This window comes from Schistocerca piceifrons, chromosome 2 (assembly GCF_021461385.2).
Source record: "Schistocerca piceifrons isolate TAMUIC-IGC-003096 chromosome 2, iqSchPice1.1, whole genome shotgun sequence".
NCBI lineage: Eukaryota > Metazoa > Arthropoda > Insecta > Orthoptera > Acrididae > Schistocerca > Schistocerca piceifrons.
In genome coordinates, this window is record NC_060139.1 from 892,050,964 (window position 1) to 892,066,216 (window position 15,253).

Consider the following 15,253-nt stretch of genomic DNA (forward strand, 5'->3'; position numbering starts at 1 on the left):
TTGAAGTGACCTTTAAATCATACTTCGAGCTGAGTAAGTTCTGTTGAGCTTCAGTTTTACCGACGTTTTGGCGTAACGGCGGAATACATGTTGGTAGGAAGACAGAAAAAGATATGCGTAGACAAACGAAATGCTTAAGAGAGAAACTCTAAATGTTTATATGGGTTTAGCAATAAAAACATTATTTGCCTTGCCTGGCAAACTTCTTTTCAGAAAATCGGGAAAGAAAGGGGACAACCTTTAAAACGAAGTGAAAATTAAAACATTTTTGATGCTATTTAGAACACCCAAGTTTTGAGACTGATGTAAGAGAAGGCTAAGGTATGTGCCTACACCAAACAAATGCGCCACTGACTTCTTCAGGTGTTCATCAGCATATCTTCCGACAGCATAAGTATTGCATTTTGTTATGTTAGAAATAATTCGACGGATCAGAAAATATTAGTAACTGGTTTATTACTAACCTAGCGATCTATTTCACGTAACGAACCGCACGGACGACCATTTACGCACTTGACAGGGAGCAGACCATTGTACGTCGTATTTAAGCCAAATGATGTGGTGTTAGAAAACTCTGACACAGTTCCGGTTAAAAGTAGATTAAAAGTCAGGATATTTTAAGATTTCGTTCGCGTAATGTGTTCACCTAACTTCATTAACAACAAAGTTTCCCGTATGTTGAAAATTTGGTAACATTCCAATATAATGCACGTTAGTAAACTGCCTGTAATCAAATGGTTCAAATGGCTCTGAGCACTATGGGACTTAACATCTGAGGTCATCAGTCCCCTAGAACTTAGACCTACTTAAACCTAACTAACCTATGGACATCACACACATCCATGCCCGAGGTAGGATTCGAGCCTTGCGACTGTAGCAGGCGCACGGTTCCAGACTGAAGCGCGCATTTCTTCTAAAACAGACTGATGTCTTCCATGTTTGTACGCTGAGTAGCTCGCCTGTTTGAGTGAGTTGAATGAAATGTAACATTATGCATGCTTTCTCTGCCGGACACGACAGACGACACACACTGAGAGCCTTCTCCACAATGAGGTGAGGCAGTGAGAAGGAACTCCCTCCTCAGAGAATATGCTTCAGATTTTTTATTCATACGAGATCTCTCAGAGAACGTTATTTTGCTCTGAAAATCTTCCCCAGAGAACGTTCTCTTGTTCATTCATACGGCTCAATGTGTCTATTGTCGCGGTTCGACGACAGTACAAAGTCGAAAACAGGAGATGCATGAGGGGGTACAGATCTCCAACGACAATGGTGGAGCTTTGATACCGTCCTTCTAGTTCAGGAAATGCATCATTTCGTATGTCTTCTATAGCTCACGTATCACCACGTACAATGGATCATCTCTAGATTCCACCAGTCCAGTTAATTACTGGATTCGCATAATATCTTGAGTAATGGCTCCGGCACTACAGGCCAAAACCATGGATCGCACACTGACGCCTGGAGACAGCGTTTGTAGGCAAATTGACGACGATTGTTATGGTAGTAGCCTGCCACGCGTTTGTACAGAGCGTCTGGACACTCCAATTCCTTGTGGCGAGTGTTTATCGCGTCTTTGGTTGATTTGCCACTTTGTGAGTTTCTAAACTAAATATCGCAGTCAATACTGTATCATTACTGATGTGTAGTACATTAGCGGCAAATTGTCCAGAAGTTTCGAGGTTTTCTTTACACTTTTAGTGAATGTTATGTATTCACCCCCACCCTGCACTTAAAACCGTTCTTGGGTTGCTTTAGTGAGCGAACTTGTTCCATTACATTGAAAGAATCTCTTTTCTGAAATTCGTCTCCAAGCAAATCTCCGTATGATGATTATTCAGACCATTGTCAGTATACAGCTACTTTCTCCATCTGTGGCATACAAATGATGAATTTGATCACGGCACGTATTCTGAGTCCCACCTTGTTAATATAGTAGGTATGGTACTGTACATTGAGGCAGAACAGTCTGCTGGGATGTGTTACACGGACATGATTTGCGAGCCTTGGCACCAAGAAATCACATGTCTTGGGAAGGACTGCTTCCCGGTAAAACTGAGGACCCAGAAATCAATCGGAATTTGTTATCATGTAGCTTACAGCCTCATCCATTAATTGGCAATGTCGCTCTCTAGTAACAGTGATAACCAAGGACCATGCTACAAGGAGTACGGGTTGTTCTGCATCATATGTGACAGTAAGTAAACTTTCCGTCGTTGATAGGGCTATAGGGAACGCAGTCTTAGATTAATTAGGAAAATAAATCTTACTCCGCAATTGAATGCTCTTCATATTAATGTACTAAAATCAACTTTGAGGTTTCCATTCTTATCATAAGACGCATCAGAAACAGATTCATCGAATCGACGTACAAAACGCTGACCTTTGGATAACATCTTACGGCCAAAAATTGTCCTATGAGGACTTGCTTTGTCAAACGAGAGACCCATACCAACCAATCCCGAAGCGGGATCCCCAGCGAATGGTTTAGAACCAGGCAAACAAACATTTGTGTGCAATAGTGCTGCGTTATTTCGTCGTGTTTTACTTCAGTAAACATGTACTGCTGCACGTCAAGCTGCAAATAGGTCAAACAAACCGATGTGAAACGCTGGAATACGCACTTCCGGATATAAGGAAAAATGTTATGAAAATTCAATCACTGATAATGGTATAAATGAGTAAAACAAAACACGTATTGTGAAAGAAAAACACGTTTTTAGTGGATGCAAAGATGAATTAGAAATACCTCAAGTCATCATATTACGATGGCCTCGACCACTGGATTAGCTGCAAGGGACTGGTAAAGTGGAACTCATCTTTCTGTGAGTTTTCTGGTTTCAGCTGACGTACCTCTCTTGACAGGCAGAATTACTCAACTGTCACACCAGTTAATCCAGATACGAAACTCCCTGGCAGATTAGAACTGTGTACCGGGTGGGGAGTCGATCCCCGACGTTTCAAAAGAGTGCATCTTCCACTACAGAGTGGTAATTCATTCATGAATCAATTCTCGAGATCATTGGTCACTGCTGGTCCTGAAAGGTATGCAGGAGTGCTTCTATGATGGCTGGAAGGCAGAAGATGAGGTACTGTCAAAGGTAAAGTTGTGACGGCAGGTCTTGATTCGTGCCTGGCTAGCTCAATGTGTGTTTTCTTAAGGACATCATATTCCCCATCGACTGCAGAAATTATTTATTTTACAATTGCAGTTTTGGCCTTTCGGCCATTTTAAAGTGGTGCTGTAGAAGATTTTCTTTCAAATCATGTCAGACTTTAAAATCCTCCAAGATGTGTACATTTCATCGTCTAAAATAAGCGTTTCCACTGTAGATACACAGTAACATCAAACAAGTGCGAAGCTCTGTACGTCGTGAAATGATCCTTTCAGAAATTGTACATGATTGTGAACCCAAACCATGAGAAGTTGAACAGTGTGTATTGTATTTCACTTCTTAATTTTATTATGTATACAGTTCAGTCAATGCAAATATGGACAACTTACTGGTATGGTAGAAGCTATTAAGGTGTGGTAAGGTGCCGGACTAACATGAATTCAGAAGCCTCCAAAACAAAGTTATTAATAACAATTCTTACCCAAAAATTATTAGAAAACATTGTCTTTGGACCTAAAGGTTTCGACTCAAGATCGATAACTATATGTGATGAAACGTTTAAAATGCCTGAGGCTATTTCAGAATGCATGGGGTAATCTTTAACACATTTATAATAACAAACTGACAGAAATTCAAACCTAAGAAAGTATTCAAATAAATCCAATTTAAGAAACTCACGTGAAATACGCAACAAATGGTTCAAATGGCTCTGAGCACTATGGGACTTAACTACTGTGGTCATCAGTCCCCTAGAACTTAGAACTACTTAAACCTAACTAACCTAAGGACATCACACACATCCATGCCCGAGGCAGGATTCGAACCAGCGACCGTAGCAGTCGCGCGGTTCCGGACTGCGCGCCTAGAACCGCTAGACCACCGCGGCCGGCACGCAACAAATTACAAGTTTTGTACACACCAGTTTCGCGTACCACAATTCAAAATTTACTCGATTACTGTACAGGAGTACCGAACAAATTACAAAAGGCAACTATTTAACTCAAGAACAAATCTGTTTCAGCTGCTACCTCAGTGGGTCTGTAGAGACGTAATCTTATTTTATTTCATACGTCAGTCTTGCGTGCACTTCCTGGCGGTACATAAAACTCATCATAAAGTTGCGTGATAAGACCTGAAACATAAATCATTTACGAATAGTCCTACACAAGGGTACAAATAATGGCCTCCCACTTTGTAACATGAACAAACAAATGACCATTCACGAAGTACTGGAAATAATACCGCCCTACAAGAGCCGACTCAACTTCAGTTTTGTAACACGAACAACCACAGAACACAGATATGCAGGTATTCAGTAATAAAGTTACTCAGCTCAACGTTCAATTATTCAGTACTCGTGTGTCAATGCAAACTGGACGCAGTGACAGTTTAGTGACGGCTACACAGACTTCCAACCATTGCTTTCCCTGCCGATCTCTTTCGACGCACGGTACACTTACCTTCATCAATAACAAATTCGAACAAGTCATTCACATTCTTAACATGAATATCACATGTTCACTTTCTTGCAATGCATGTGAAATTCTTATTTAAAGACAAAGTATATCCTATTTGCAAGCGTTGCAGTCCTGCTGTTTAATTTCTGCAATTTACGTCTAAAACCGATTCAAATCATACAGCAGCGCAAAACAGAATGAATATTTTGCAAGAATAGTTAAAATCAGTATCTCACTCAAATGCTCTGAAGATGGCTATTTGAATATGAAATCTTCATATACCAGAATACTAAAGAAACCAATGGGATTGCTATTGTTTGTTATGTTCCTGCCGGCCGCTGTGGTCGAGCGGTTGTAGGTGCTTCAGTCCGAAACCACGCGGCTGCTACGGTCGCAGGTTCGAGTCCTCCCTCGTGCATGGATGTGTGTGATGTCCTTAGGTTAGTTAGGTTTAAGTAATTCTAAGTCTAGGGGACTGATGACCTCAGATGTTAAGTCCCATAGTTCTTAGAGCCATTTGAACCATTTTTTTGGTTATGTTCCTGCACTGTCTGACACGCAGTTTTAGTTTTCCAGGAAGTTTGTAATCCACTGCTGAATAGAAATCCATTCTGTATACTTTTACATTCTTACTTACACTGGAAGTGGTGTAACCTCGCAGCTTTTGTGTTACAGGCGACCGCTGTTGAATGATGGCCTACTGAACTATCAGCCGTCATACCTTTCCTTTTACGATGACATGAGTGTGCTATGCCAAGAGAGACAGCCAGAGGCATCGAAAATGTTTGGTGTCGCCGATGCGCTGTACGCCTTCTCTCATAGCTACTGGTATAATACAGTATGGTTCTTCAATCAACGCCACGCGCATTACACCGAACCTGTGGGTAAGTTTGATAATGGGGCTCATCCACTTCATTGTTACGCACTGACGGGTGTCCACTTATTCAAGGAATGAGGTTCAAATAGAGTTCTGTATGTCCAGTTTTAGTGCTTACGTCATTTTGTATGTCATGCAAGATAATCGCTGGTGCACTTTCCGAAGTCAGTTTCTTGACTGATTGGATATATTACAAGCTAACTTCTTCTTTTTGATGTGTTATCGACTCCATTACTATACTGGGAGTAAAAAAGACTGTGTACAAAATTTTGGAGTGCTTAGAGAAGATAGAAAGGAACACTCTTTTATATGTTATTAATGCCACAGGTGTATCCTCTACCTACTAGTGGTGCATGAATGTTTCAACGTTAGTGATGTTCAGAGAATGTGGAAAAACTGAAGTGTGATGGATGACGTATTAGAGTCATTATTCAGGTGGCAGCTCAGTACTAATGATTGTACTCCACACTCGAAACAAGTTTGTGTTTCACAAATAATGGCTGCCGCCTCAGCTTAACTGGCTACTAGCCAACTGTAGTGTCTGCCGTTGCCTTGTACACTGAACACCTCATCTTCCTTCCAGCAACGTCTCTGAAACGATATTCATCACACAGAAGTTTGAACTCCATCTCTGAACATCAGCAGCGGTAAGACCATCCTACACCTGTGAAATTTGTGTCACGTAAAGAAGTGTTTCTTTCTATTTTCTCTAAACACTGTACAATTCGGTAGCCTTCTTATTCTGAGTATAAGGCTTGTTCTAGAAACGACGATTGATTTCAGTAACATAACAGCTGCAGACGAACTAATTTTTTATCAGTACTGTAATTGGTACAAAGTTCTAAATTTCTCATATATGATTCTGGTATGATATTGCTTGTATTTACTAGTCTTCTATGACGAATATTATTTATATTTGTAACTAAATAGTTATATTGCACAAGATAAGCTGGTAATATTATTCTTACAAATGTTAATACTACACTGGAGTGCCAAAGAAACTGCTATAGGCATGCGTATTCAAATACAAAGCTATGCAGACAGGCAGAAGACGGCACTGCGGTCGGCAACTCCTGTATAAGACAACAACTATCTGCTGCTGCTATGACTGGTTATCAAGATTTAAGTGAGTTTCAACATGGTGTTATAGTCGGCGTGCAGGCGATGGGACTCTGCACCTCCGAGGCAGTGATGAAGTGGGGATTTTCCCGTACGACCATTTCATGGGTCCATCGTGAATATCAGGAATATGGTTCTTCTCTGAGAGTGCAGTCGCTAACCAATTACCCCAGGTAATTACTCTCCTGTTCAATGAATTGCGTGTTAAGAGGTGCTAGAAAAATATGCATCATGATCTTGTTTAAGGTCATGATGCATAAGTAAAAGTTAAAAAGTTCCCAAACACGTTTTTGCTACATCGCTGTTTCGATGTGAACAGCAATTGCTGGTTAGCATACTGGACTCGCATAAGGATGGACGACGGTTCAAGTCCACGTCCGGTCATCCTGATTTAGGTTTCCGTGATTTCCCTAAATCACTTCACGCAAATTATAGGAGGGTTCCTTTGAAAGTGCACGATCTACTACCTTCCGCATTCTTCCCTAATGCGATGGGACCGATGACCTCATGTTTGGTCCCCTCCCCTGAAGCACTCAACCAACGAATAGTAATTGCCATCACTCTTCATTAATGATGTAGTTGCTACTACCTGCACTATGTTTTCTAATTGTCATTCCCTTTCATGTCTTCCTTTATTTCTTTGCAGTGTTCCTTCTACAACTTCACAAGGAGCATTTTGTGGTGCACTGTGTTACCTATCCACTCATGTTCTCTTCCACTGCTTTTCCCTAATGTTCTGTCTTACGGAATGAGAAAATCTGTAACATCTACGAAACTCAGAAGCTGGAATCTGTGTTTGTTTTGCCGAGACAAAGCATGTATGCATTTCTAGGCCACCTTCTATTTCACTGAAACGATTACTGAGCAACAGAATCCGCAGGAGACCGGGTCAGTTCCACCAAAATACTCAAGAACTATCCCCGGACAACGTCACAAATTTTCTCAACGGATCTGCACCCGAGATTTATTCTTTCCTTCCCTACTTTAAGTAATATTTTCAGCAGCGGCACCGGTCGCCATATGTGCTTCACAGTTCTATCTGGTCGGATCACTACGTATCTTTTTTATATTTATTATTTTATTCTCGTTGCAGGACGTCATTCTTTACTCGATCACTCCATCTGCTTATCGTGCACCAGATTTGATAGAGGTTCTAATGTTACATTTCTCTCTGTGTAACTGTTTGATAGCGTCGTGCTTGGTAGAGAGTGATTCCATTTAAATGAGAGGAAGAGAGGGCATCCCACTTGGGCTCTGTCAGCGGGAAAATTAATTATGCCTGCTGGTCTCAATCTTGACCGCTTCGGGCAATCGAATTCGTTACTACTCGTTGGGTTTCAATGGGTTGTAAACTGATTAATTAAGAAACTGGGAAGATCGACAGGCTTACAACAGAAAAAAGATAAGTTATCATTAGAATATGCATATACTATCACCAGGAACCCCACCCGTGCAAAGAACAGTCTTTACAAAAGTAAAGAAAAAAGAAAAACAAGCAGACTTGTTGGGAAGTGCTAGACTGAGTTGCTCTATGCAGCGCGTGAGTGTAATTGTGACTGAAACTGTAGTGGCAGCGGTGAATAAATGTGTGAACTAAAGTTACTGTGTTGAATTCCTTGAGGACAGACGTACGGCAAGACTCATTCTTGTACGTAAACATATATCTCTTCAAAAATATTACAGGTAAAATATTAAAACTAGACACTATTTTTTGCAACATATCCTGTGCAATTTTTGTTTGAAAATGCGCATCGACATACGTTTTATAAGGATTTAAATCTTTAATTACCATTGTTTCTATAATGTACCTTTTTTCGTAAACTAATCGAGCATATGATTGCTCTGAAATTAATTTTTCACTTTTGTGTTACCCAGGACTTCTCTACTTTTCTCAAATTTAAAGGGAAAACTTTCCTCAGAGTAAAGATAAAGGAAAAATGCTGCAAAGATTCATTCAGTAAGTAATTCTTAAGAACTATACCGAATTTCACGATGTTGGGCTTTATAGTCCCTGAGAAAAGATACGTTATATCTCAAACAATTCAGATTGCGGCAGTTCTCATTCAAAGTTTTTATTTCAAATTTTGACAATATTTCCATCCCTCTAGTGACTAAATGCTGCTCATATTCATAATATTTATCTCTTTCTCGTCTTTCTGAAGTAAACTCTTCCCCTGCCTCCTTTGCTTAGTTGCATTTTTTTCTTCTACTGCCTGAGATTTGTACAGTCGCACTTCATCGAAGCTTCTGAGTATTTTCAGTGTGAATGCATCTGGATGGAAGCCTAGTCCTTGCAAGCACTTTATCCTAATTACATTTCCACTCTTGAACATTAGACAGGCATCACAACCAGCTGTCTTCAGAACAAATGAGGACACAAATACGGTTTTTTGGACAACACATCCATATAAGGTGATTATAGCTCTCATTTGTATTCTGTGTTTACTTGTGTACACACTTTTTCAGTAGTTAATGAATGACTAGGCACCTGAAAGTTGGTTTTATAACATCTAAAACAGCAAGTGGCAAACGATGTTTGTGGGTGTATGGCTTTCCACTGGCTTCTGCCTGAAGATATATGTCACAAAGGGAATATTGAGGATCATCGTCGGTGGGAAGTTTGTGAAAGAATATTGCCCATACAGCTTGCTGCATTGTTTTCGCATTATGTAGTAGTCCCTGATAGCTTTTCCATAATATAGTTGTAAAGTGTGAATTTCCTTGTCAGTCATTGTTAATACCTCCTAGTGGCTATCCATCTCCTAATTTTTGCCCTTCATTTTTTCTTCAGTCTGAGAAGTCTGCCTCCCATTCGCATTTTATCATGCCCCACACATTTTAGTTTATGAGCCATAAGGAGTGCTCTCTAAAACAGTCTTAAAAACACTGGAATCTCCATCACCAAGATACTTCAAATACCTAATATTGTTCAACTGACTTTTGGAATATTAGTTTCATCCCAGCTGCTTCCATCCCACTACCTGACCCCTGGTAATTCTTGCTACACAGTTTCTTGTGTTCCTGCTGTCACCTTTCTTCTTCACTGCCATCATTGTTCTTTCTTTGTCACACTGAGATAAATATTTGCTCATTACTTGTAAGTATAAGATTTTCCCTGTTTACACACTAAAGACATATTGTACACCATGAAGTGATGTATGGCCCCTATTCATCAAAGTTATGTTACAAGAGGCACACAGATCTGTCTTCACTACTTAGTGTCCTTCTTCCCCTACAATGTTAATACCTACAGCTTCCTCAAGTGCTGCTTTCATGTCTTTCTTGCAAACAACTTAACAAGCACGCTGAGGAGTGCTTTCTTGTAACTACTGGTGTAGGCACGTTTATCAAGTCACAAAACAAATTTGTGCCTTCTCTGCCTACACCTAAGCATCTCATGGCGTAACACAGTCTTGTATTTGCCTCACACATCTTGCCATGGAGAGCAGAAGTCTTGAACTGAACATCATATTTACAAACTTTACACAGAATATGTATATTACTTAATTACAGTGCCTATTCTGTCACTGCCATCATGCAATCTGAGGCCCTTTGACCCACAGTTATCACGTGCACATGAAACATTAATCATAAGGGCAAGCAATTCTAACTCGGCTAACCTAAATCCACAGGAATACTCGTCTTTGGCACTATATATAGCATCACCAATTTCTTCACTAATTTTCTTCTACGATGAACTCAGTAACTTCGTCGAAAATAGGCGTCCATTATTATGACTCATTTCGAGCAAAACAGGTTAATATGTGGAAAACTAAAAACTGAAATTAATTTGTAGCAAGTACCATTAAAAAAACATGTTGCAAATAGAGTAACAAGCAAAGATTATGTTTCTCACACCCTTCTAGATTCATTTGTGGTTCATTTCGGTTGTGTTAATGAATAATTAACGCCCAAAAAATTGCTATTGTATAGAAGGTGTGGATCACAGCATAGAAAGAGGGGGGCGTGGCAGGCGCAGGCACCCAAGCAAGCTTTTTTGAAACATATTTCTAGCCAGAATTCGGTTAGGAAACTTCGCGGTGTTTTTATTCTTAAATCATCAATCCAATAAATTACGTAACAAAAAAATCTAATTTTTTTAATAATTTGGCCCTACATCTCAATTTACAGTACTAGCGAGTAGCGACAATAGGTTACAGAGTTATGAACAACGATCCGTTTATCTGGAAGCTAACATTTAAGTTCAACATTGAAGATATCGTTAGGGGTAAGCTATCGTGATGTAACTGATGGCAGTTCGGTCGAGACAACAAACGAATACGGAAGGGGGAGTGGTTGCGAATCTCATCTTAGCACGAGCCGATGTTGAAGATGGCTTACAACCTCCAGGAGGCTGCTACAACGCTCCTGCCGGGAAGAGGCACTCACTGATTTTTCTGTGAGGGAGAACACAACTAAGGAAACCTATAGCATGAACAGAAGGGATGGCTACAAGTTTCCGAAAGGCTTGGCTACCAGAAGTCTCAATATGACGTGCCGCGTATATTTGCGGACTGGCAGCCGCAGAACATAAGGGTTCAAAAATTTTCATATGTGTGTGAATTCCTAAGGGACCAAACTGTTTAGGTCATCGGTCCCTAGAATTACACATTACTTAAACTAACTTACGCTTTTATTTACTTAATCGTATGGCTAGGGCAGGCTGTTCGCCGGGTGCCGGTCTTTCAATTTGACGCCACTTCGGCGACCTACAGATGACGAGGATGATAGAGTGATGGTGAGGACAGCACAACACCCAGTCCCTGGGCGGAGAAAATTCCCCGACCCAGCCGGGAATCGGACCGGAGCCCAGAGGATTGACAATCCGCCACGCTGACCATTCAGCTACCGGGGGTGGACAACTTATGCTAATGACAACACACACACCCATGCCCGAGGGAGGACTCGAACCCCCGCCGGGAATAACGGCGCAGTCTGTGACATGACGCCACAAACCGCGCGGCCACTCTGCGCGGAGCATACAAGTTCAAACGTTTTGAAACTGTGTAAATAAACGACCGCAAAACAACTGCCCTTCAGCATCAACGTCTGGCTGCAGGAAAATACTATGCCCAGTTATATAAGCTGATGAATCACTCTTGCGTACCAAATCACCTGCTAGAGTACGCCCACCCTCTCATAGAAATCTACATTTAGAACTGCTCGTTGACGTCCCTGAAAATGTGAAGTCGTTAATAACCTGACAACCGCCATAACAGGAAGTACACGGAAGACTACCCCCAGACTCTAGCACCTAATAGCTAGATTACCACTGTCCAGACATTGACGGTATAGTTGGATAATGTTTTTTAGTGACATGGCGTACACCCAAAATTACTTTATTAAAATCCATAAAATGTATTATGAGATGGTAAGTCTGTAGTCATACAATATCGATTACGATAGTTGAATGGACCAACATTTGTAAAAATATAAGAATGTTAAGTACCATCACACATTATTTTTAGTTTAGTAAGTTTTAGTTTAGTTTATACACAGAAAGAAAGATCTATTTGATTATTGTGGAATAATGAGGAGAGTATATTCTGTTCGTGTTGGCTACTGACAAAAATGCTCACTTCTGGCAACACAAAAGTTTGTCACTCTCTCACTCCAATTGTCCCACGAACTACCTCACGCCATAACCTGGCCACAAAATCTAACAAAAGCCTCAGCCATCATAAACCTCACAACCCACAAAAAAGCAAAATATATCTAGTAATACGTTCCACACCCATTTCTGCTCGAAACCTCTCTCAATCCCCCTCAATCCCACTCAACCTCAATCTCATTGACTCCACTCATTTTCGCCGATGTCAAGCAGGTGGGTGAATGTGACGTACAGTGGAGCACATTAAGCAGGAATTAAGTTCCCCGCCGATCATCCAGTTACACAAAACCTTCCTTATCCCAAACAATCCTTATGCGTTTACTGAATCCTCATCCACAATAGACCATCACATCAATGACAGAGCCTTGATCTGCTATAGCTGCAATTGCGTTGAATCATCTAAATCGCAACCAACAGCATACCGAAGTCAAAATGTTTCCAGTGTGTCGATTATCTGACCCACAATGGCAAAAACCATCTGGCCTGTCCCAAGTCCAAAAAAAGTCACCCATGTAAACTGTGCACAAATGTACAGTCCTTGCAGAAAAGTGTCACCTACACAGCCCCTATTCATATGTTCCAAAAGAAAAAGGAAAGTAAAGGCAACATTCACTACATTGATCTTACCATCCTTACCTTGATAACTTCACGCATTGCATCCCCATCAACAAAGATGTAGAGTTCAGAACCACAGTTTTCAACACCATCCAGCTGAACTTGTGTTGCATCCACACCATCAAAGACATCCAGTTTAAAACCACTGTCCTCCACGACATCCAGTCTCTTTGAACGTCCACGTATCGTCCAATACATAACCATAACAGACCCAATCGCCTTCCATGTTAACATCTAAGTCACCTTCTCCTAAAACCAATTATTCTTTGTCTTCAGTAAGGCCAAAACATTAGCTTAAAAGCCTTACCTAACCCTATTTCATCACATAATACATCAAGACATACCAGCAGCATAACATGCTATCCATTTGTCTGTTCTCTCAGCTACAACAGACCTTCGTCACCCACATGTTATCTCAGTTCTACATCCACATCTTAATAAAAGTTGGTACAGTGACACTACACAATGCCATTGTCTCCCTAGACTCTACAAAGCACACATAATTCCTACAACATACCATTAGGTAAGGTTGACATTGCTTGCATGTGAGATAACCTGATTCCAGCACCTCGTCCTAACCATTTACTTGAAGAATCCAATGTCAATCTGTGAAACTACCCATAGCTGACCCTACGACATCCTCACCCACATTCGCCACATCATCTTTACCCACAGTACTACCACACACCTTAATGTCCATAGCTGCTGCTCTGCCAAACTTGGGTGGTGGTGTCAATTTGTTAACAGCCTGAAAAAACTTCTAAGTGACATTATGTCAACACACCGAACCTGAAAGTTACACCATCCTCCATACTGTACTTGCCTAACCCAACTTCCTTGGGTGCATCACTGCACCTACCCTCAAAGCAACTGGAAGTGATCATCCCCTCCCAGCAATCCTCTGCATCAAACCCAACAGACTCAAACCCATCCAAACACTCCTAAAATTCATGTAACACATTTTACACATCAATTGCATCGCTTACTGGGACTCCACGCATGCCCACTTTGAAAGCTCCCTACTACCTAGTGCCGTATCTCACCACATCCAACCCCCAGGATAATTGTTTCGGTCCACAATTCCCACACTCCCCTCAAATACTACAGTCCTCTTACAAGAACCCCGTCGGCTCCACCGACTCTTTCGCGATGTCAGAGGACTAGATAGTCTTAAACAGCATTGCTAACTCCAGCGAAACATCTGTATCCCTCTACAGGCCAGTAAATCCTGAGATTGTTGACGTACATTAACAATACCTACACCACACTTCCCCTAGACTCAACAATGTATTGAAAAGCATTACTTGTCCCCATTATCCTCTCGTTTATAACAATCACAGATTCCCAAACAACCGCATCAAGGTAAACTCAGTGTCTCATATCTCAGTGTTCTCACTGTACCTAGTGACTGCTTGAAAATTCGGTAAATACAATGGCGCATAGATGCGACCACCGCATCTCTTGCTCACAGTTTACAATACCTGTCGATAACTCTACAAAACGAATTCAACAAAGCATTTACAACGGAAGACTGTAAAACGTCAAATTCCTGAAAATACAGTTCATAATCCGCTCGGGACTCCATTACTTTCAGATTAAGTCACTTACGTTGTATGACGGCATACTATATACGAGTTTCTGTCACTGGGTTCATCCATGATCGTTTCCCACTTCTCACGCCTGGCGTGAAGGTTCCACCTGTTCCCGCCTCTATCGTTGCGCTGCGAGAGCCTCGTTATTTGTCATCAGTGTTGTGTGAGTCGTTGTAAGTGTCACATTGTTGTTTGTCTCTTGGCGCCTCACGTTTGTGATTCCATTTTGACGCCCCATTGCCTTGCACCGTGATGTCTGCGACTTGCGACTTGACTCCAGAGTCCCAGACCACCTCTCCGGAATCACATGAGGTTAGACCGTTTCCGGAGCTCCGTACAATAATTACGGACTTACCGGACATCCCTGAATCTGTAGCGTATTACCATCCTTCTTCTGCGTCCCCGGATGAAGAATGCTTACCACAAGCCGCTGCTGATAGAACCCCGATCGGCCCAAGTGTGCCAGCGGCACATGTGGTGATGGTAAAAGACGTACCGTCAATTCCCGATTCCGTTGAATCACAGGACCCGTACCGCCCACCCCGTACCTGATAACGGAATTTCCGCAAGACAACCGCCCCCCCCCCCCCCCCCCCATTTAGCACCGTTCTCCCATGCGGCAGTGGCCTTTCCGCACACCCGCGACAAAGAACGTTTTAACCTGAGCGCCCGGCATAGTGAAAAAAAAAAAAAAGAACCAGAAAGAGGCGAGTATACAGAGATCCGCTTCTTTACGTTCAGATTCATCCCTTGTCTCTGCCATGGATTGTTAACGGGCATTTGCAAGTAATCAACTGATTATTTTTGGTAATCGATGGATGCAAGCCTATACCTGTCTTACCTTGAATTTTAACGGAATTGGTTCC

General features: G+C 41.5%; 1 protein-coding gene across 1 annotated transcript in view; it reads left to right on the forward strand.

The window, feature by feature from the left end:
• The window catches only part of LOC124777392, a 102,881-nt gene that overhangs the window by 66,875 nt on the left and 20,753 nt on the right, over nt 1-15,253 (forward strand). Inside the window, exon 5 of the mRNA XM_047252784.1 lies at nt 5,249-5,457. Coding sequence (XP_047108740.1) covers nt 5,249-5,457 — 209 coding nt within the window. The remainder of the gene's footprint in view (nt 1-5,248; nt 5,458-15,253) is intronic.